The sequence below is a fragment of the Thermobia domestica genome, chromosome 4 (assembly GCF_964235325.1).
Source record: "Thermobia domestica chromosome 4, izTheDome1.hap1.1, whole genome shotgun sequence".
Lineage (NCBI taxonomy): Eukaryota > Metazoa > Arthropoda > Insecta > Zygentoma > Lepismatidae > Thermobia > Thermobia domestica.
Genome location: NC_137457.1, coordinates 37,196,791 through 37,221,712, shown reverse-complemented (window position 1 = coordinate 37,221,712; position 24,922 = coordinate 37,196,791). Strand labels below are relative to the sequence as shown.

General features: G+C 38.5%; 1 protein-coding gene across 1 annotated transcript in view; it reads left to right on the top strand.

The window, feature by feature from the left end:
• The window catches only part of LOC145683294 (uncharacterized), a 130,499-nt gene that overhangs the window by 73,995 nt on the left and 31,582 nt on the right, over positions 1-24,922 (top strand). Inside the window, exons 7-8 of the mRNA XM_081754653.1 lie at positions 20,434-20,624; positions 22,744-22,929. Of these exons, the coding sequence (XP_081610779.1) occupies positions 20,434-20,624; positions 22,744-22,929 (377 nt within the window). The remainder of the gene's footprint in view (positions 1-20,433; positions 20,625-22,743; positions 22,930-24,922) is intronic.

Genomic DNA, 24,922 nt, shown 5'->3' with positions numbered 1-24,922 from the left:
CAGGAGGAAAGCTGTGACTAGTTCTTCTGGTAAGAGTGTTTCAATAACTACTTTGCGTTTAGAAAGAGATCAGATGTTGAGAAACAAGAAAATTATATCCTTATTCGGTATAATTATACTGTCGTTTCGAGGCGAGTGGTGTGAAGGGGAACATATTTGTTAGAGTAGCTTGCGTATAATGAGACATGAAACGTAGATGTCGCTGCGGTAATAATTTGTTGTAAGATATGGTGGCGGTGAAAAGGGTGAATATTTTGCAAAGTAAGAGAAATTAATTCTAGTAACTTACTAATTTTGACGGGATCGTCAACGGAGAGATCAGTGCAAGTGAATGATTCGGCGGTTTTCAGAAGAACAACGAGTGCGGGATGTGATTCCTGGGCAGAAGGTTTGCCTTTACACTTATAACTATAAGCTGGATGGGGCTCGGTGCAAGTAGGGCATTTATGAGGCTGAGTCATGTTTTTGCAAGCACGAGTTTAATGAGGTACAGAACAAAAGCCGCAAACGGAAGGATTTTTACAGGCTATTGTGTGATGTGAATTGTACTGTTGGAATTTTTCACAGCGGAGTGCTAAAAGTGCGGACGACCGGGAAGGCTCAACACTGTGTCTACTTTTGTAAATATATGTTCCTTTAGATAACAATTTGTTGATTGTGTCTTGATAGGGCGTAAGTATACGCACCATTTAGGTGGCACCAGCATTGTTTTCTATGCGAATAGCTTTGCAAATAGTATGCCCGTCGAACTGGAGCTCTTTGCGAACCTCCTCATCAGTATACGTCTGGTCAAACCCACGAATTACAACAGAAAGAATTGGAGGCCATTTCGGTAGAGGTGTTTCTTTCCGTTTGACAGAGTTAAGGGATGTAAGGGTAGCTTATATTTTAAACGATGCTTTATTCCGAACTAAGATCGCGAAGTTAGGATCCGGTGATTTGAGTATCATTCCGTTGTGTGTTTTGATGACTTGAGACAGTGGGGTATTCGGCAGATGCTTTTGGAGCTGAATGGGTATGAATTTCTCGTTACTATACTTTGTATCAAAGTTTAGAAGCCAAAAAGAATGAAGTACCGGAACAATTGGTGAGGAAGATGAGTCATTCATGTTTGTTTGATGGGCTTCCATGTCTGAGATATCTGAAGCATCTTTGCGATGTGTTTTTCGCCGGCTGGCGAGGCTGCTTAACAGAGTCAGCATAGAGTGGTTGACCACGTGGAGTCTGGACCTCCTAGATACGTTAGAATTTGTGGAGGCAGTTGAACGCTTGACTGCGTACGCTGTCTGTTGCTCATATCCTTCCGCTTGGTCACTTTCGCAGCCCAAGCAGAGGGAATGGCAAACGCAGAAGGAAGGCCAGGATGGCGTCCATCCAACGAGGATCCAGCGGTACCAGGAGAATCAGCCATAATGTTGAGCCGTTAGCCTAAACAATGTAGCAATGATGTAGGTAGTGAGATATGAATGAAATGAGCAGGGTGAGACAACCCGTTTGGATAGTAGTCCAGGTAGGGCTAGACAAACGAATGCTGTTATTTTCTGTCTAGGGGCGACGCTAGGCTTACGAAGACTGGGGGAGAACTGTTAGTAAACAAAGGAAGATCACTGTGCAGTATATGAAGGAAATACGTGAGAGAGATGAGCATGAATACGATAGTCGTCCAGAAGTTCTAGGTTGAGATGATTAGGGGGTAATGTATAACAATAGAGCGTGAAAAGTAGGTGCAAAGAGGTATAGTAAGAAAGTGGTCTGCATGGGTGGAGTGAAAGGTAGTGCATAGTATCGAAAAGTAGTGGGTGGTGACGAGAGTAGCGATCGGTGAGAAATTTACGGCGTAGCGTTTCTAGGTGAAATTTAAGAACAGGAAATGTGATACGAGAGTAAAGATTACGGCTGGGACTGGGTAATGAAATGCGATGCGAAAGGCGTGTCGTTCGAAAACTGCAAGCTTGGTATAGTAGGATGGTGATGCTGATATCCGGGCTGGAGAACCGTATGTAAGCACTGGGCGAAGGAATACTTTACATGTATTAAGGATAAGCTGGGAGGATAGTTCCGCTTAGTCTTTTGAGAAAATTAAGTCCATTATATGCCTTAGTTTTAACAGAATTGAGGTGAGGTGTCCAAGTGAGGTGATGGTCGAAAATGAGGCCAAGATAAGTGACAGTTTTGGAAGGATGTACTGGTAGGTTATTAATTTTTGATGAAAGAAGTGATGAATTGCCATGGAGTTTTGTGCGTTTACGAGGTGGGATGAAAACAATGGCTTGCGTTTTTCCGGCATCAATTGTTAAGTTCTATTTCTGGCACCAGTATGCAAAGCGATTGATAGCTTCCTGGAGAGCAAGATTGATTTGCGGAATGGTGCGACAGATGGCAAGAAATGCCGTGTCATTGGCATATTGGAACAGATGGACGTTTCGCGGTAGATCTGGAAAGTCGGCAATGAATAGTAACTATAAAATAGGTGATAAAGCAGATCCCTGTGGAACGCCAGATAACAGAAAAACGGGATATTAAAGCGCAGAATCTATGGCAGACAAGAAAGTGATATATGAGCCGAATATAGGCAATAGGAAGCCGGAGTCTGACAAGCTTGTAAATGAGCGCTAAATGCCATACCTTATCAAACGCTTTCTCGAGATCGAATAGGTGAGGACAAGGTGGCTGAATCATGGTATAATTGTTTGCGATTAATGTCGTGAGACGAAGCAATTGGTCGTTAATAGAGTAACAAGGATGGAAACCAGCTTGATGGGTCGGGATGAGATGACGATCGTTTAAATATGGATGTTATCGCTTAACGATGATCCTCTCAAAGATTTTACTGAGTGTGGACGTTAACTGGATGGGTCTGTAAGATGAGAAGGAACTGGGAGATTTATTAGGTTTCGGAAACTTGAGACATTTGGAAACTTTCCATTCAGTGGGTTAGAAACCAGTGCGTAGTATGAACGTAAACATGCGGGCCAGAAGTTGCAGCAGTATAGGTGGACTTTCCTTGATGTGTCGGTAAGTTATGCCATCAAAGCCGGGAGCAGTATTTTACTTACGCTGAACCACAGCAGCTATTTCATCCGACTGGTTGGGGAACAGTTAGGACATGGGGTGGTAATGGATTGTTGGTGTCCGGCTGAAAGTGCTCTGAATCCGTGTTTACACTGTCAGCAGGATGTGAGCGGGAAGTAACCTGTGCAGGAGGTGTAAATATGCCTTGAAGATGGTCTGCGAATGCGTTCGCTTTTTCCAAATCCGAGTGTAATGGCTTGTCATCGATAAGGAGAGGATAAGGATGCTTGGAAAATTTCCCACACAAGGCATTAAAACGCTTCGAATACAAGGTTGGATGGCTTGTGTCGGCGAGATTATTGCAAGTTTTCACCCACTGCCTTTGCGATATGCTAGAAGGTAATTTCGGACAGTTTTCTGTAGTTGATGGTGATGATGAAGTGCATCTGGGTTTCGTGTACGGAGATATTCACGATAAGCTTGTCGTGATTGACGATTCAAAGGAAGATAATGCGGTGGTATTTTGGACGATATAGTACGGATTCTGTTTGTGGTATGTAGAGAGCGGAGGCTTGTTGATGAGCAGAAGTAATATGATCAACTTGAGCGTTAAGTTTATCTGAAGTGGTTGGTGTTTGATAAGGTGCAAGAGCAGAAGAGAGGTAAGCACGGCATGAGGCCAGTCGGCTTTATCGTAGCGGGCTGAAAGACGAGGTGGTGGGAGAGGCTGGCGAGGAGCAAGACCTGTATGATAGGTAAGTTTTAACGGCGCATAGTCGCTGCCAAGTAAATTCAGAACTGTGACAGTGCAGCGTGTGGTGAGCGTGTTAGAAGCAATTTGCAATGTCCGGAGTAGTATTTGATATTGGCCGAGTGTTCGTTGGAAGATCGAGAAGAACGCCTGTCGTATGAGTTGTGATATGGTCAGTAAAACGGGTTCGGTCTTGAGCGGAGCGACTATGGAAATTTATATCAGAGAGAATGATATAATGGCGGTATGTAGCTGATATATGAGAGAAGAAATCCAAAGGCATTGGAGTGCCTTTCTGATGTATGTTGTAACCAAAGTGATTGTTATATTTTTAAAATACAGAGCAGTAATGACATGCTCTGGTAAATGTAAAATATGTCATTGTTCCTGCCTGTATGGTATGTTATGTCGGAAGCCTACAGCGGCTCCGACATTACCTCACAAGGCTGGTAGTGGGTTATCACAGCGGAGTAAGGTGTAATTAGAGAAACGGCAAGAGATAGACTTTGTCAGAAAGATTTCGTTGAGAAGGAAAGCTGTAATGTGTTCTTCTTGTAGTAGGGTCTGGAAGGGAACTTTGTTTTTGGGTAGAGATCGGATATTCATGAACATAAAAGACACGTCCATGAGGGAAAAAAGGTTAAACAGCCGTTTCGTATCGTGAAGTATGAAAATGAACATAGTTATTGGAGTATCTAGTATAAAGTGAGACATTGAAAGTTGATTTAGCGGCAAGTGTGAGTTGTTGTAGAATGTGCTGGCGATTGAAGGGGTGGAGTTTGCCGACAGTGACCGGATCATCGACATGTTTTTCAGTGTTGGTAGATGCTGAAGGGTGCGGAGTGGAGCAACTAGTTCCGGGTGTGATTCATCAGGCTTAGGTTTGTTTTTGCATTTATAGCTATAGGCGGGGATATTGGGGTTGGAAGTTCCATATTTGGGCAAAGTCGCGTTTGATGTGGATCAGAACAGTAACCACAAACAGTATCATTTTTACATTTGGCTGTTGAGTGGCTGTTATACGCTTGGCACCGCTCACATCGAATAGGTAAGGGTGCAGGCGGCCGGGAGGGTTCTATCATGTGTCGTCGCTTGTATATGAAGGCGCCTTGAGTGAGAAGAGTATCTATTGTGTCCTGAGATGAAGTGAGGATTGTAACCATATAAGTTGGACCAGTGTTATTACGAATACGGATGGCTTTGTTAATAGTATGCCATTCATACTGTAATTCTGCTTGGATTTCCTTGTCTGAGTATGTAGGATCAACTCCTCGAATCACTACAGAAAGCATTGGAGGTCGTCTAGGTGGAGGTGTCTGTTTACGTCGAGAAGAAGTGAGAGAAGTAATGATGGCGGTGTTACCAAAAATTTCGAAGGATGCCTTATTGCGTACTGTCGTGAGGCAGGATCTGTGGACTTCAATGTGTATCCGTTTCGCGTTTTGACAACTTCCTGGAGTGGAAGACTTGGTAGATATTTCCTAAGTTGGAGAATAATAAACTTTTCATTAGAATACTTAGAATCGTACTTCTGAAATAGGAAGCAATGAACAGATGAGGACTGTGAATGTAGTGTGTTATTCGTAGTTGATGCTCGGCGTGATGATGTGGAATTTTCAGCGTCCATGTCGGATATACCGGAGTCATTGGCGGTATGTTGCTTCTTAGTAGGAGATTGTGCTTTGCTGGCATAGCTGGGCTGACTGAATGGAGATCTAGATCGTTGCCTGCTTGAGGCATTAGACACTGTTGAGGTAGTTGAGTGCTCTGAGGCTCGGCGACGTCTTTCTATTCGTGGAGCAAGCAGAGGGAGTTGCGAAAACAGGTGGTGAACCTCCGTGTCTGCATTCAAAAGGTGGTCTAGAAGCTTTCCCAGAGTCCGCCATGAGCAACACGAGGCCTGCGGCACGAAGCCGTAATTTCGTGTGTTTGTGTATGAAATCTCTGATCAAATGATGAGATGAGATGAGATAATGCAAAGGTGAGACGACCCGTTCGGATAGCCGTCAAGGTTGGATAAGTTCACTTGCCAAACTTGTAGCACTGGACGCCCTTGGCTAGATTAGTCTGACGGATAGAGCTCAAAAGTAATGCAAGAGAAAGAATCCGGGATGAGGAACAGGAAGGAAGAAAAAAGCAGCTGTACTGACTTCTGGTACGTCACAGCTGTTAGGGTCGAATGAAAAATCGATTGAGAGTTCCTGAGGTTTCTCATTTTTTGTCCCAATGCTGGCGATCAGCCAGCAACCGTTAGCAGGTTGCGCCTTCTGTGCGGTAATAGATTTAAACGTATTATTGGAGGTCTATAATTTTCGATGGGCTATGGGATGTTCGTAGTGCTGGAATAGAAGTTTATAGCTTGATTTCATTAAAAGAGATTTAGGCTGTATATTATTGGTTGACTGGTTCATTTGTGTCCTTTATCTGAAACAAGAGAGAAGAGAATGAAGAATGAGAATCATGTAGTGCATTGTAACACATAGGTAATGGTTAGTGTGACAAGTGTGATCTATCTTCTGTCCAGAGGCGACTCTGGACGTAATGAAGACAAAATGGGTTTCCTGTTAATACATGAAGTTCTTACTGTGCAGTAAATGATGGTGCTACGTATGGAGGAACTATGAATGTTGATAATGCTGCAACTGTGTCCAAATCCAGATGATCAGGAGGGAGTGTATATCAGTAAAGTGCAAACAGAGGTGATAAATACGTTACCAATAGCTTGCGAGGTGGATTGTATGGAATATCTGCTTTCATGGTAGCGAGGAGTAATGGATGTCGGGACTCAAATCTGCTTGGATCGTAATATACTTGGATCGTAAAGCTTCAACATGAAATGGAAAGTGTGGAAAAGGCAGGACTTTATAAAGCTCTTGAGTAGGACTCGGGAGCTTTATTCTATAGGCTAGTCGTATGGCATGGCGTTCAAGTATTTTCAGTTTTTCATAATGAGGTTGGAGGGCGGATATCCATGCTGTGAAGCCATATGTCAGGACTGGTGATAGGAATACTTTGTAGGTATTAAGAACAGTATTAGCTCGTAGTCCCCATGTAGTACCTGTGAGACATTTGAAAAGATTAAGCCTATTATATGCTTTCTATATTACATTCTAAAGGTGAGGGCGCCAAGTGAGGTGTTGATCAAAAATAATTTCCAGATATGTGACATGTTGGATGAACCCGCGTGTTATGTACTTGGTTCTTAAGTAGCAATGGATTTCGATGTACACGAGATCTGCGTTTTGGCGGGAGAAAGACTATAGCTTGGGTTTTAACTGGGTTGAATTTCAAACGCCATTTCGTACACCAGGTGAGAAAGCTTTGAATTGCTGTATTAATTTTAGTACTGGTGCGATGCATTCTTCGGCCCAATGTAAGAAATGCAGTATCATCTGCATATTGAAAAATGTGTGTGTTAAGTGGCAACGGTGGCATATGTGCTACATATAAAAGATAAAGCAAAAGTGATAAGGCAGACCCTTGTGGTACTCCAGTGAAAATAAATATGAGGTGTGAGAGGGTGTCATTAAGAGCGGCATATGCAATACGGTTGTGAAGAAAACTATAGATAAACCTGATGTATGATATGGAAAGTGTCAGGTGGATAAGCTTATATATGAGAGCTGCATGTCATACCTTATTGAATGCCTTTTCCAGGTCGAAGAGCACTAGAGAAAATGGAAATTGTGTATTAAACTGTTTGGTAATAATATTAGACAGACGGAGTAACTGATCAATGATACTAAAACCGGGGCGGAAGCCAGCCTGATGTAAATGGATGGTGTTACGTTCTGATAGATAAGAATGGAGGCGTCGGACAATAATTCTTTCAAGAATTTTACAATACACGGAAGTAAGTTGAAGGGTCTATAAGAGGAAACAGCATTTGGTTGTTTGTGCGGTTTGAGGAACATGAGAGTTTTTGAGGTTTTCCACTTACAAAGAATAAAACCCTACAAAGGATGAACATATAAAGGATAGCAAGAAGGTAAAACAACTGATAGAGCGCTTCTTTAATATGACGATAAGTAATCTCATCAAAACCAGGTGCTGTATTTTTCTTGTTCTGGACAGTGCGAGTGATATCAGTTACTGTAATTGGTTTAGTAATTTCAGTATAGTGAGAGATAGTATGATGGATGTCAGGTTGGAGGCGGAAGGTGTCGAAATTAAGTCTTTTAACCGGATTGTGACGCTGAGAAAAAGCAGGCGGAAGCGGAGTGAAAATTCCCTGGAGGTATGCTGCAAATGCAACGGCTTTATCCTTGTCATTTTGTAGTTGAGTGTCATTATCTATTAACGGTAATGAGGTACGGATGGTTTTCCCTGTAAGCTGATGGAACCGCTTCCCGTATTGTGTTGGTGCCTGTAGCTTTTCAAGTTTGGCTTGCTTACCAAAAATCTCGTAAGAGAATTTATTTCGAATGATAGTTGCAAATCGAGGATCAGTAGATCAAATAGTAATGCCATTCCAGGTTTCGATAATTTCCGATACAGGTTCCTTTCGAAGATATTTAGTTATATGCTGGAGTAGAAGTTTTGGATCTTCGAATTTAGTTTCGACGTTTGTTAGTTAGAATGGATACCACTTTGGTTTCAGAGTCGACTCAAGTGTTGGGAAGTAATATTCGTTATCGATTGTGAGGTCATTGGGATCTCGATTGGTGTGATGGCGTTTTGATGGAGGTGTTTCTGGTTGCACAAAATTATCGGACACAAGTGGTGATCAAGAACGCGAGCGTATATAACTCGATTCGGTATGGCATAAAGAATTAGATGTAGTAGAATTTCTTCTGCGAGCTTTGCGTTTTTCACTAGCAGGTGGATCAAGAACCTGAGCCGTGGATGGAGTCCCGTTGCCATGATTGGAAGAATTCGTTAGCCGGTAGAGATGCCGAGGTCGTCAACTGATTTTCAGAAGCTCTGCCTCCGAAGAGGAGAGAATCAATTAATTCGAAAAGCCAAAGAAATTGCAAGGTCGTCAATTTAGGATCAATCACGTCTGTTTACCTCCGCGGAGCCTTATAATCAATTCGACGGTTGTTTCCTTACCCTGAAAGAGGCAAGTAATCCAACCGTATATGAGAAGATGGAGACTACGATTGAACCAATGGGGATGGAATTCAAGGACTCCCTTATTTTCCTCCGCCAGCTACGGATACCTATATTTTAACCTGGTTCGAGCTCCAGGTGGCCAGTTCGAGGTTTATCATTTTTTGCTAGCCGAAGCTAGCCCCACCCAAGGGTTACGCCCTCGACTCGGGAAGAGGTGAGCAGGAAGAAGGAATATCTGGTACTGTTGTTGGGATAAGTGATATTTATTTTGTATTTATTTATTTGGAAGCATATTAATTTATTAATTCACTGGATTTTATGATCTTTTGATCATAAACATAAGCATAAAGTCATGAAGAAATGAATATGAGGTATGAAGGAATGAATAAGTGCAATACACATCACAACACATAGGTAATGTTAGAATAACAAGTGAAGTTATCTTCTCGCCCCGGGGCAACAGTTGGTGCATTGATGTAAAAAAGTTGGTGCCCTGTTAGTACAGTAGGATTACTGTGAATGAAGTGATGGAAAGACGAAATGGGAATGAATATCGAGATGAAATGCATATAGAAGAGGAATGTCGGGATGACCCGGAGGGACAGTGTATCGATAGAGAGTAAAAAGCAGGGAGAGAGGGGTGGGGCGTAATGGTGGGAAGGTGACGAAGTCCGCTGCAGTATATACTGTGTCCATTAGTAGAGGGTGGTTCATTGTTAGTTATTCAGTGATATATTTCAAGCGAAGATATTCTATATGTGAAAGAAGTGTGGGTAAAGTAATACGACTATAGATATTGGCAGTGGGGCTAGGTAAGGATATACGGTAAGCGATTTTGAAGGCATGGCGTTCTAAGATTTGTATTTTTTTTATAAAAGAAAGTTGGTGCAGGTATCCAGGCTGTGAAATCGTAAGTCAGTACTGGTCGGAGAAAGACGTTATATGTGGTGAGAACTGTAGAGGCTTTAAGAACCCACTTGATGCCAGTCAAGCGACGCAGTAAGTTAAGTCGATTATAGGCTTTCGATAAAATAGATTTTAAATGAGGTCTCCAGGTGAGATGTTTGTCCAAAAGAAGCCCTAAATATTTGCCTATGTTGGAGGTGTGAATTCGTGTTAGTTGCACATGAACATTTAGCAGCGTGAGATTGCGGTGAACCCTAGTACGTTTGCCAGCAGGCACGAAATAATTGCTTGAGTTATTTTTTCGGCATTGATCTTAAGTCGCCATTTGGAACACCAGGAGTGAATAAATCAATAGCTGCCTGAAGATGTTTGTTGATCTGTTGTATGGTTTTACCTAGTGCCAGAAATGCAGTGTCGTCCGCGTATTGAAAAGTACTGACAGTTGTGGGAAGAGATGGAATATCAGCCATATAGAGAAGGTAAAGAAGTAGAGACAAAGATAATCCCTGTGGTACACCTGAATATAGAAAGACTGGATAAGATAATGAGTTGTTAATGGAGATGTAGGCTATGCGTCCGGTGATAAAATTGAATATGAGTCGTATGTAGGTGAGAGGCAGATTATATTTCGTAAATTTGTAAACCAGACCATGGTGCCAGACAGTGTCAAAGGCTTTCTCTAAGTCGAAGAGAACCAGACAAGAAAGTTTTGTGGAATGAAATTGGTTGTAAATATGGTTGACAGGGCGAAGTAGCTGATGATTTATACTGAACTGAGGGCGAAACCCGGCTTGATAGAGAGAGAAAAGGCGATGATCTTTGCAATAGGTGGGGAGGCGAGTAACTAGAACTCGTTCGAAGATTTTGCTGAGTGTACTGGTTAATTGAATAGGGCGGTATGAAGATACAAGATTGGTAGGTTTGTTCGGTTTCGGAAACATTAAAGTTTTGGACATTTTCTACGGGAGAAGGAAGAAACCGGTGTGGAGTATGAACGTGAAGAGTAAAGCTAGAAAATGAAGAGCACAGTAATAGGCCTCTTTAATATGCCTGTTAGTGATATTGTCCATGCCAGGTGCATTATTTCGTTTTCGTTTGGTTACATTTAGAATGTTATCAACTGTAATTGGCGAGGTGAGTTCTTGATTGTTGGCCAAAGTGTGGCAGAGTGTAGGCTGGAGGTGTAGAGATTGGAAATCAATTCGAACGGCATACGAATATTATGAAGCCCCATTCACTATTGCAGACGCTGTTTACGGCTCAACATTCTTTATAGCAACAGGCTTCCACGGTCTTCACGACAGGATGTCAATGAGCATAAGGATGCGCTGGAGGCGGTGTGAAAATATCCTGCAGGTAATTGGCGAAACCATTTGCCTTGTCAATATCTGTGGCAAGGAGTTGATTATGAAGAAGAATTGGATATGGTGTGATACTACGTTTGCCACTGAGCTGATTGAATCTCTTCCAGTATTACGTCGGATGAGAAGTATCAGCCAGTGTATTGCAGGTTTTAGCCCACTGCCGATGTTTATATGTGATGATGTAATTGGTGACGACGCGTTGCATATACCGGTGGTGAACTAATGACTCACGGTTTCCCGTACGCTCGTAGTCTCGGTAGAACTGACGAGATCTACGTATGAGCGGAAGGTAGTGCGGAGGTAACTTCGGACTATGAGGATTCGAACTAGATGTAGCAATGTACGTATTGGAGGCCTGATTGATCGCACTGGTTAGGAGATTGAGAGAATTGTACATGCTGTCTTCTGATGTGCGTTCGGTAATATTAGAAAGTTTTGCAGTTAAAAAGTTGCGATATCCGGTCCAATCTGCTTTGTTATAGTTGAGAGATTTTCCTGTTAATCGTTCGTGGTTTGAGGCTCTAGGATGGGGGCGGTTAATGATAAGTTTAATTGGCAAATGATCACTACCTATTGGATTTAGCACTTCTATGGGACAGGAAGATAGTAAGTTTGTGGAAGTAATTAGAACATCAGGTGCGGTTTGAGATGATGGCCGGGTGTGCTTAGGCAGTTGGTGAAGGATACCTGTGGTATGAGTTGTAAGGAAGTTGAGAAAAGCCTGTCGCTGCTGAGATGTTCTGCTATGGATATTGATGTCGGTCATTATGATATAATATTGGAAGTTATTTGAAATATACTGGAAGAAATCTAACGGAATAACATGACCAGGTCGAATGTAAATTGTAGCAAGTGTGATATACAAGTGTTTGAAGTATAGAGTTGTTACTAGATATTCTGGAAAGTTTTGCTGTGGAAGTTTGTAATAACGACACGGTATAGAAGGTGAAAACCCTATTGCAACTCCGCCGTTAGCACGTCTAACTGGCATCGTACTGTCTTTCCTTGTGATTGAATATCCGGTATCTTGCAGGAGGTTCGAGGTGAAAGGTGAGTCTCATTGAGAAGAAAACCTGAAGTGTGATGTTCTTGCAGTAGAAGTGCAAAGAGTGGTTTGTGTTGGATGATAGAACTGTTGTTAACAAATATAAAGGATAGTGCCATGATGATACGTGAAAAGAGAAGGATGGAGTTAGTCTTCGGTTTCAAGTTGACTGGCATGAAAGTATATTTTGCGTCCACTGTAGGTAGCATGGAAGTTCATATGGAAGATAGCACGTGTTGAGTATTGGCGCTGCTGTAGGATGTGAGGGCGGTGAAAAGGATGAATATTTTGGTGTGTGAGTGTGATGAAACCAAGGAATTGTTCAATGGTGACAGCCTGGTGTTTGTCAGCAGGTATGGAAGAAGACGGGATGGACTTAGTGTAATGCTGCAGAGGAACAGTCATTTCAGGTTTGGTTGGTGCTGGATGTTCCTAATGCTGGATGTTGCTGGATGTTGCTCATGCTGGATGTTGCTGGATGTCGCTCATGACATGTTCAACAGGTTGGAGGTTGTGCAAGATTTTGGCATTGGCGCGTATTTTGTGGTCCGAAGCAGTATCCACCGATTGGCTGGTTCGGACATTTATCAGTAGAATGAGCATTATATTTTTGGCATCTTTTGACAGCGTAAGGGAAGAGGTGGCTGAGATCTGGAAGGCTCGACTCTATGGAGTTTACGATATATGTATGTCCCATTTGACAGAAGATCATCGATGGTCTCTTGAGAGTGTGTAAGTACTCTCACCATATATGCTACGCCGTTATTGTTTCGAATGCGAATGGATTTAGATATGGTATAACCTTCTAATGTAAGTTCATCAGTGACTTCTTGGTCCGTAATAACTGTATCAATGCCTCGAATTACCACTGACAGAGGGCTCTTTACGTGGTGCGGGCAGTTGTTTTAGCGGGTTTTCTGTGAGCTGAGTGAGTGTAGTACCTTTCCCAATGATTTCAAATCCATGTTTGTTGAGCAAGGTAGTTCGAAAGTTTGGATCTGGAGTCCGTAAGATAGTGCCGTTTCGTGTAGGTATGATCTGAGTTATGTTAGCACATGGCATGTATTTTACTAGTTGTTTATACAGATGGTGTGCCTGTGAGTACTTTGGATCAAAATTAGTCAGCAAAAACTGATAAATTTGTGCACGACTGGTCTCTGTTAAGTCGGGAAAATTCTCAAGTTCCATTACCAGACCAGATTCACTTGCTGTGTCTGAGAAGTCGCCTTGCTGAATTTTCTTTGGTAGCGGTGACTTATGATGGTCAGTGTTCCTCATGACTGGTTTCACGACTCGTACCCCGATTGTTGGCACCTTTTTGCTTTGCTCCTGAGGCAGTAGCAGAAGGGGCGGCTACTACCATAGGTAGGCCTTGATTATGCCCTAGGTCCCGTGAAGTATCCAGGGGCATGATGCTGATCTTTGGCCCGAAGGCCGAAAACAAAGCTGTGTGACCCTAGCTGTGTGATGACAATATGAACAAAGATTAGACTACCCGTTTGGATAGTAGTGTAGATTGAGTAGCTCCCGTTGTCTTTACAGTAGAACCAGACGTCCTTGGCTGGATTAGTCTGATGTCAAGGTTCTCCTGAGAAGTAACGACAGAGTACCCGGTATGAGGAATAGGAAGGTAACGAACAAAAAAACAGCTTTCAGACGAATGGTACGTCAATAGGTGGTGAGATTGATTACAGTATGGATCTAAGTATGAGGTTTATCACTGAGATGTGTGATTTTGATAGTAGGAGACCTTCAACTTACTGAATGTTCTACTATCATTTGCATTTGTAACACAAACTAATGGTATCTTTTTCTAAAACTTGCCCTTTTCTCGCGGGGCATCAAGTATATTTTTTTTCTAATACTATTGTCACAAACTAACGGTACTGTTCTTTCCACAATGAAGATTGTTTGTAGGAGGCTTCACTGACGTCTCCCTCTAGCGGTAACGGTCAATGTTCCGTTAAGGGGGTCCAGTGTCTTTGACACCATTTATTTCTATTGATTTTCGTTTGATTACATAATATAACGTTATATTAGGTCAGGTTAGATCAGGTCAGGTTATATTAGGTTAGCTTAGCTTAGGTAAGGTTAGGTTAGGTTAGCTTAAGGGGTCCAGTGTATTTTTGGACCCCCTTAACGGAACATGGACCGCGGTAGCATTTTCTTTCTAGAATGTAAAAAACCTCTCTCAGTGACTGATATATTTTCCTCTTTTCCTTTATAATTATTGATATAACAGACTAATGAATTACAATTTACATGTAACAAAGATTGAAAAATTCTATTTCAATATTTTATTTTACATTTATACACTTAGATTGAGTTGTCACTATCATAAAGAAGAAAAATCAAAATAACTTCTTAGTGGCTGACAACTGTTTTCTGCTGAATTTCACCACACCCCAATTCATGCTGGGAGTGCCAGACTCAACAAACAGAGATAAAATTAAACAAAGAATAGCAAATTGCGACATGGCTATTGTATTATTTATGTCCAAAAATTGTTTGTAGGTTATATTTTACATATAAAGTACATTTAACATACCAGTATCTTCTGGTAATCCTGGGACAACATCAAACTGAATTTTTGAGGTTTCGCTGACTAGGTAGCCTGGACCGTTGAACCACCTCCATAGGATATATAACAGTTCCATTAAAATTGTTTATATCGTGGTTAGAGAAAAACTGTCTCACTTGTTGTATATGAAAATTCCTATCTAGGTGTGTAGTATTAAGCGGAAGATTTCTCAGCGACTTTGTCTTCAACATTGGTTTGTTCATGTCCATCCTTGCCTTATTCTTACAATATATTGCTCGAGTAGCTATAGTACACTAAAAAATCTTGAATACAGTATTTTCTAGATACTATAAGTTGGCAATCTTTGATGCTGTAAAGATTACTAACCTCTATCTGCCTCAAGTGTCTAAAATAATGCTGAACTTTCCAGAAAATATACCAAAGATCAGTATTCCGTGCTGCAACTAAACTTACTGAAAATGAAAACGAAATATCAGAATCATTAACTTGAAATGTAATGTTTAAAAATATAAGTACACTAGCTAAATGTATAATTTTTAAAAATCTAAATATAAAATTTAGATTACACTTGTAAATTTTATGAATAATATTAAAAATCTGTGTGTTAAGTTTGCCCCTAACCATATCCCTTTGAGAAGGTTGGGATATATTTGTGAAAAGATACCGCAATATACTCCACATTTTCTCCTCCGTTACTTCAATAACGTCCAAATTGAAGTAGTAATACAATTCCTCTCCTGCAATTGAAATTCTGTAAAAAAATTTGTTCTTATCACACCTGCTAGCTTTTCGATCTTTGCTTTATATTGATGAGCAATATAAAGTGAGGATTATTAATTTTTGTATCTTTTTGTGGTATACTGAATAAGCCGTGTGGTACAGAGAGTTGAGCCCATGTAAACAACATTGTTCTCATTTTACTTAAATACAATATTTGTTACTTGTGACAAGCGTGTTGGTTCCTGCTTTGATCGTTTTGGTACCAGTGTTTCAGGTATCTATTCTCTAAAATTATTAAGTAATTTTATTTCAGTCTACTCAGCCCTTGTAAGAGATCGGAAGTACTAGAAAAATAAAGAAATAAAATGTAGATGACTGTTGTATGAAGGTTTTCGAATAGCATATAGTTTGCAGATATACTACAGCACAATACAAGCAGCGAGTTTTATATTCTTGTACCTTTCACTGATTTGCATAGTTCGGTCCTGATAGTGCTCTGTCCAACACATATACTTTCACATTGCTCCTACTTACACCCTGAAGCTGTATCGAAAACGCTTGCTTTTTATTAGCTGTTTAATACCCGTTTTATCTAAATTAGGTACGAACACTTTACGTACACTCTTGTTTTAGTGTATTGAGAAAATCATCTGAAAATGATCGTTTAAGGTTACAAAAATTGTCTTCTTTTTGCAAGCTTATCCAAGTTACTGTTGCCGTCAACATCTGTGAAATAAGTATGAAACAAAATTAGGAATTTGTAGACACCGACTTACAAGTATAAATATCAACGAAGATATTTCCTAGACGATTCTTTTGACTATAATACCTCTTAATTTCAGTTAAAATGATGTCAATTATGCTGTCATTAAAAGGAGAGCGTAGTGGTGCAAAATTCCATGGAGAGGCACATTTATTTACCAACCAATACTTGAATGCTGAACAAGCTATCAAATCATTACTATCTATAAATGTCCTTCAAATACCTATTTTCCTAAAATATCTCATAGAGAACAGTAATAACGTATCCGTAATATCTACAGGTCGGGTGATACGATTCACACACAAAAGTATACATATTTATTTGCATGTCATTAGTATACTGAAACATAATTTTTAATTATTTGAATTGAGAGGAATATTCCTTTATATTACCTTTTCTCAGACATGATATTAAAGTCCAAAATTGATGAAACAGAATGTAGTGGTATACATCCCTCTCTTTGTACACAATTCAAACAATATAATCGTGTCATTCAGTACTAGTACTTAAAATATTGTAAGATACTGACAGTGAACAATTGGAATGCGCTTTCGAAATTGTACAAGTCATCAGATTGCTATTTTCATAAACATTTAAAAACCTAAGAAACATTTTCTAAATTTCTTGTGCTACTGTAATATATATCATGTCTACAGATAGCTGGGACTAACTGGCTATATCTAGCTTCGTTTACAGATAAAGCAATGAACCTTGTTTCTTGGATTTTTTTTCTAATTTGTGTATTTTATCTTTGACAATCCAGTGAATATTTTTTCCATTTTCTAAGTGTCTTAGTTTCTCGTCGTCCTGACAGAGCAACTCGAAAAGCTCAACATCATTTTCTATGACTGGAGTGAAATGATTCATCATGTTCTCTGAAAGCCAGTTCTTCTTTACCTGTTCCTTTTTTGCAACACTTTTAAGCAATGTAGTTAGACATGAACTTGTGATGTTTTTAGTTGAATTGTACCACAATGAAATATTTTGCGTAACAAGTGTTAAGATACAGGTACTCATACAGATAAGCTTTTCTTAAGCCTAAGTCTTCTTTCCTACTATTCTTCAGAATAAGCTGATAATATATGGCGCCCCGCAACATTTCTTCAGATTACAATTATTTCCAAATATATTAACAATTCTCACACTTCATCAGATGAATCCAGCGGTACAAACGTGTTGCGAGGATAACGGCAAATTCCAGTCATAACGCTGAATCTATCTGATGACTAGAAAAAGGCCTATAATAAAATATGAGACAAGAATGCCCATTGTATCCTCATCACATGCATCAAATTACGAATAAATAATATGGTTATTTACTTTCGTTTATATGAAACCCTTCAGGTTACGTGTTTGGTGTCCATATCTCAGATTATTTCCAAACATACAATATATGTGATAAAATATATGGATCAAATTACCTATTACTCCTATCTAAGATCACCACTGCGTTCATCTGAGTCCGCTATATGTTCGCTTCAATTATCCAAAACAGTTTCAACTACAATTCTTGGAGAAGGTACTCTACATTCTTCCTAAAAATAACGCAAAAGGAAGTAAAATGAGCCAAAAAATATACCTTTTCGGCCAGCCGGTACTTCTAAGTGCAAAAAGCAATTTGCTCTCTCGCACACAAAACTCAAAGGATTCCGAAACTTAGAATTGAATACATGACTAAACAGCAAATAGGTAAAATACAAAATATACAAAACCTGACATTATTAGATTAACCTAGAGTGTCTCTCAAGCACTGAGTAGTGAAAACAGTTACTCAAAGTATTGCTTGTCTGAAATAAAATGGCTTCAGCGGGAAATATCTTTCTTCTACAGCATGATGCTAGCTATCTTCGATTTGCAAATCAGAGAAGAATGATTCTACGGACTACCGTTGGAACACAAGGTACGGGTCCTTTCCCATAATGATTTTGTTCTGGTTGTACTTTAAAGTACCGTTAGTAAATAAAGGATTAAGACAAAATGCCGGTAAGTCGTTTCAATTTTCCTGTGTTTCTGCTTACAAGTTCATTGTGTTGAGAATTCCATACTTTCTTTTGAGATTCCAACAAGTTCCCTATTCTTGGTCTCTCAAATGTGCTCTCATTGATTACAGCCTGAAAATGATTCTGATGTGAGATAAATATTTAATGGTCTTCTTCTCATTTTCTATATCACTGTAACCTCCACTTGACCAAATTTTTCTCCTCTTTAGAAAGAAGGCCGCAACAAAAGAAAAAATTTCGTTTCTCTGGGTAACCAGGTAGCCACTCAGTACTTTAAAACAGTTGGGTATTAAACTTCCTTAATTACATTTTCGAAATAGTACGTGTTATAGTATTCGGAGTTTGTCTTCCTGTTTTAATAATGCCATACTTCGCTTCAGAGTCACGCTATTCAAAACTCTTCTTCAATATATCACAAATAATGACCTTCTTCCGCACCACTGCATTTAGGAGAATGATCCTTGTTCATACTTTTCCCCGCAAGTTTGTTGGTTGCTTACCTTGGCAATCCTCAATTAGTTTCGTATAAAGTACAGAACAATATTAATTTAAAACGTACACGAATTACCACTTACATACAATAATGTATGATGCACTTGTGTTCCGCACTTAATGTTACTTATACACCTATAACAGTTAATAATCACAAGCTACTATTTTCGTTCAAAACGCAGTTTTTAAAAAAGCTGAATATGTAGCCAGTTTATGCTATGATGTTTGCTAGGCTTCAAGAAAGTAACCGAAGTAAAGGGATAGTATCAAATGTGCCAGGAAATCTTCGCTAACCCTGTAAATGGCTGTGCAACGTGGCTGGACGATGAGGAACAGGAAAATTTTAACATTTTATAAACGGCCACATGCAACAAAAAGTCTTCGAAAAATGAGAGAATTTGTTTCAAGTAAAGTATTAATGATTACTTTAGATTTTAGTTTATAATTTCATGCGTAAGCAGCGCTTATCTTGCACACATTAGAAACACATCACTGTAGTATATACAAAATGCCATATAATATACAAATGCAATGCTATTAAAAGGATTATACCTGCCTTCCATTATTTTTGTGTATGTGCATGGAATTATCGATCGATCTGAATTATTTTTGTATACGCGAACACCACGTTTTTGAACTTTGCTGCAGTACTTCTTTTCGTCCCATTTTCTACAACTAAACTTTCTTTTTTGTTTACTGTAAACACTCCAGGTACGTAATTGTTATTGTCTCATTTATCTTTCCTTATGTTCATGATCACTGAATAGTTCATCTTAGTATTATTTCACTGCAAAAAGAAAACTTTAAATCTTCCAAAATTTCATTTCATTACATTGTATTGAGATATACATTATAAATAGTCATTACTTTCATTATAAATATTTACAGCGTGATGAGTTTTGATCTTCCCGTTCTTAAATAATATGGAAATTATGAAAGAAACGACTATTTAAACCGGGTCCTAAATCTCAGCTGAGGGAATTGTATCAAATTCTGAACTCGTTGTTGAAACTTATATTCTCATAATACTTTGATCCATAAAGACGTTAAAATGAAGTTAAAAATGAAATTACGATTCATAAAAATAGCCGTTATTTCCCAACATTAAAGTTGATTATTCTATTTAACCTAATGAAACCCCCCTAAAAATCCCCCGTAATTCCCCCTCGTATAATATATAGTTTTATTAGATCAACTACAACTCATACTTAGTTAATTTATCGTGTAACACAATAGATTGTTCAAGTGTTGCGCACTTCACATTTTTTTCACAATTTTTTCCGGCAAGTTCCAAATAGTAGTGTATGCGTGTTACACAGGTGCTATCCTACGCCTATTTAGAAATATTACAATAGAAAATAAGGAGTTAATATATCAAGTTAATACAGAAAAATAGATACATGTATGTATAAAATACATATGTAGAAGACATACTATACTTTTTTGCATATCAACAAATCTATGTAAGTCCATAGGTAATGCTCTTTAAAGCAGTTTAGGTCCCTTTTCACCAAGAGTGACAAACTGACAAACTTACTTGATTCATCCATTATTTGGTAATGTGTGAATCATACATACCTTAAGAAATAAAATACTGCTTGTTTAGAAAAAAGCATGGATGTGTACAGTGTGCTCGTGTTCTAGAACAATTCTTACTAAAAACTTATACTGAATATATGCGTCATAATTTAATATTTTATTAGTGGTTTACTGCTTATTTTGTTTGATTATCACACTACATTAGAAAATTAACATTTAAGGTGAGAAATGTAAAATTTTGCAGACATCCTGACTCCTGAGGGTGAAGCTACACTTGGAGCTGCTGTTCCTTTGGATCACTGTTATAATTTTGCGGAGCCTAGATATTTACCTTTAGACTTTCCATCTGTTCCCAGTAATCCTGAAAGGAGTGATGTGAAGGGTGGGAAAAGTAATGATGGATGTTCAAGGAAGAATTATCAAAGAAAAGTCAGAGTAAGTAGAAAAAAACATTATAAATTGACATTGTGCCTTCTTCATTAAAAGTTTATATTCTTCATATTCTAGGTCTGTCAAGTTGTTCTGCTCAGGGCATATTTCATTGTAGTGTTTTAGTTTCTATTGTTAAAATTATATATGAAGTAAACATTTTTACGAAAAAATAGAATATCATTTGGATTTCTCTTTAGAAAAGGTTTATTACATATAATTAAATATATATTTAAAAGTTCAGTGAGAAATTTTCTTGGAAAAATCCTATGTTGCCATAGTATCTACTAGGATCTGATCAATAGGTCAAATTCACTACGAACTATGGAGACTATTTTGGATTTTGAGAATAAACCTGAAAAAATCGGACTATTTGCAATTCACATTATCGCATCTGGGAAGCAAGTGCCTTGGTGAATTTCAGTTATACCATGGCTACAATTGAGAGACTAGTTTTATTTTCTAATTACCATACGTTTTCGAGAAAGATGAGTCTTTTCCAAAATCTCTTTCTGTCCTTCTATATTTTCCCAGCTACCTTACGCTACAGTGATGGATTCATGACTGACATATCAATATGTATCTTAGCACTCATCTGTTAATGTTCGTTGATTCAGTCTCTGGTTTCTTACAAAAAATACAAGAAGATTATTATTTTGCTGACAACGTCTTAAGAATGGACAAGTGAATGAGTCTCGAATGATAAGTAGCAACAGTGTGAGTTTGAATTTAACTTGTGATTTTTGCCATAAAACTAAAAGTCAATTAGTAGACTATATTTTCAGTTAGTCGTTTCTTCATGAGATTATGTTGATACAAATGTAACATTCGGTATAAATACATTTAAGATCAGCTATTATCATAGACAATCTGTACAACGATGAAGTTCGGCACACATTTATAATATAATTGTTATATTATTTTGCTGAACTTCCAATTCTTATATTGGCTATGATACACAACAATCCTTCACTTTTATTTTATACTCACGTAAAAGCAACTACTAATACTTGTATTGCTACTACTACTACTAATAATAATATAGAATTGTAGATTTTTAAATCTGGTTATTTTTTTACTTTATTAATTTACGAGTATAAAATATTTTGCTTCAATGTTAAAAATGTTAAACTTCTCTATTTCCATTCAAACTTAAATGTAGTTTTGCTACACAGAAAGGAAAATGTAAAGAATACGCTACACCAACCGATCACTGAATTTGATTAACCTTCTGAATAATAGATTCGATCGTGAGTTTCTTCGATGACGCAGTGCGTATCGAGGAACTGCTTAGCTATGGACTTAAATAGTCAGTTGATAATGAGATTTTGCTTGCGATACGTAAGACTTATTAGTATTTTATAAAGGTAAGGTAGTGGGGTTCCAGAAGCCTGATTAACTGATTCCGCAAACTGCTGCACTAGTGACGTGTTTTAGGGGAGTGTAGAAGGCTGCTATAAATAGAAGCAGTCCAAAGGAGTGGGCAAATCTGGATAAACTGTGTAATGTTATTGTTGGTGGGCATCAACTGATACTGGCTTATGAGATTCTGGCGCTTCGTTCATCTTATCAAGACAGGAGGCTTCTGTCAGAGAATATATGTTCTGGCTGAGATGTACGTAGCAAGAGATACTTTCTGTTAGGTTATAGATGGATTCATGGGTTGTGTTTGGTATTGCAATCTTCCTGTAGACTGATCACATTCCACCATATTGAAGGTTTACCCCATGACGATTATATTTTCCAAGACAAATTAATTCTTAGCTACCACACTTGCCTTGTGCAAGAATAGCTTGAGGAACATAATGCAGACTTCAAGTATCTCTTACGACTTGATAATTTTGACACCATTGGTCATCTGAAGGATGGATGCCACACAAGGAAGTTTTCCTTAGACCTCCACTGAAGGCCACTTTACCTGTATCTTTGGAGGGTTATAGCATTGGATGTCTACGGATACTATTACATACTTGCCACATATAATTGCTGTGAACGGCAATTATAAGTGCTAATAATAAGAGCTACTAAGCAGGTGGTCATAATCCAGTGATCGGCTGGAATATACGTGAACTATCAAATCGATGCCGTACTTAGTATTCTATTTGTTGTATTAAATTTATTACAGTCTACTCCTATACGAAGATCTAAGCGTCTAATAGACCGACGTGAAAGAGAAGAAGTGGCTCGGATTAGGGCTGAGAACGAGGAAATGTTTAGACTGGAGAGGCTGATGATGGAGGGTAATAACAAAGAAAAAGAGCCAAGTTCTTTACCAGAGGAAACACAGCCTAAAGAAACTATTAATCCTAAGGTAATAAACTTCCAACCAGTATATTTTAAGAAGGTGTTCTGTTAATTGAATCATGTTAAGTAGAGATTTATTCTAAGATATTCATAAGTCAAATAATCTGATATCCAAGTTGGGAATGAATAGTAAAGCGTAGATTTAGATCCTGTCTCTCGTAGATTAAAGTAGTTTTCAGCGTTATACTTGATGTAGTTATGCAACTGATTTTCTTACCCAAATAGGTCAAGAGCGCTGATGGGTATATGCCTCTTCAACACAACGCTTCCAGTTTTTATAATTAATTTTCTTTCTCCATTCTTTCACTCACATTGCTGTCATTTGTTATTATGAAATTTATCCACCGGCAATTTTTCTCTTCTCTCTTCATGCATTTTCTCACCTAGTAACTCTGAGACATTCTATTCACTTCCATTCTGTCAATATGTTCGAGAAACGTCATATTCTCCGTTTTTATATCTTTGTACTTTGCTTTGTCAACTATTTTTTTTACGGAAAGGAGAAAAGAAAATTTACTACTTACACAAATCATGTGTTTCTGGAAAATTAGATATTTCTTCAGCCTCTCAGAGGGTTACGCCCTCTCTTTGGCAATATGTCAACTAAATACTTCGTCTATGTTATTTCGTATACTCGAAAAGTTGTCCCCGAGTATTTGCGCCTATACTTCCTAATGATTTCCCTTCTCCATATGTTACTACCGGGCTCACTAGTCTTGTATCACACATTTTAAGATCCCAGCCCCCGCCAAGTGAAATTTGTGTTGAACAAACACCGTGTGTGTGGGTTTTCTCGGGGTTCTCCCGTTTCCTCCCACAGCCTTCACTCCACCATTTCATTCATCACCTTCTTTAGCCTAACCGGTATAACCGTGGAACATAAAACTCAAAGATTTCATTTCATTTTTCACTCATTTTAACTTAAGTAACAGAACTCTAAAAGATAACTAAACTGATATCGGTATTTTTAATACCAAAATTTCTGTATTACTCATACCGTAATATCGATATACTGAAATACCGAACCATATGGAAGTTATGAACCATATTGAAATAACGAACTCAATGATTTTTTTTTTAATTTTTCTTTCTATATTTTATATTTTAAAGCAGGGACCTGATCTATATATCAGGGTGTTTCAAAACAACAGTGGCAACATTTGGATTCCAGACACAAAGATAAGACAGAAGACATAGACCAACCGGGTGTACAAATGCTTCCTTTTGTAGTTATAGGATGCCGAAAACGTGTCAAAATGAATTCTAAAGGTCAATAGCTCCAATACTATGGGACCTACGTTGTCAGGTCAAGACTTTGCTTGGGAACTGACATGTGCGCTGTCCAAAAATACATGTTTCAGAATCCTAAGGTACTCACGCAACAACTTTTAAAGAGGGAGTTTGATTAGAGCATTTAGTTTGAAGTACTCCAAATATACTCATCAACTACGTCCATGTAAATTGTTGCAGAAGTACCACAGGGTTTGGAAACTTACATAATAGTTCCTAAGTGAAGTATTGACCTGACTACGGTAGGTCCCATAGATTTGGAATTATGTGCTTTTAAAATTCACTTTTTCATGCTTTTGGCAGCGTATAGATCGGAAGGGAAGCATTTGTTCATCCAGGTTGGTCTATAACTATTGTCTTATCTTGGTGTCAGGAATAACCTCACAAACGTTGTCGGTGTTGTTTTAAATCACCCTGGATTTTTTACTTCATATACAGCATATTAAAGGCCTATCTTATCTTTCTTACATTTTATTTCATTATATTTCTTATATATACAAATAACTACATATTATCAGAGTGCGATTCTTAGTTCTTTCGTTTTGTTTTCCTTTTCCTTTTTTCTACATGAAGTTACGTATTCTCAACGAACATTGAGTGTTGCATAAGGATGAAAAATACGAAAACTCAAACTCGAAACTAGAATTTCTTCTGTTCATCTATCATCAGCCATTTATTTATTGTAAATTTTATGCAACATACAATACACA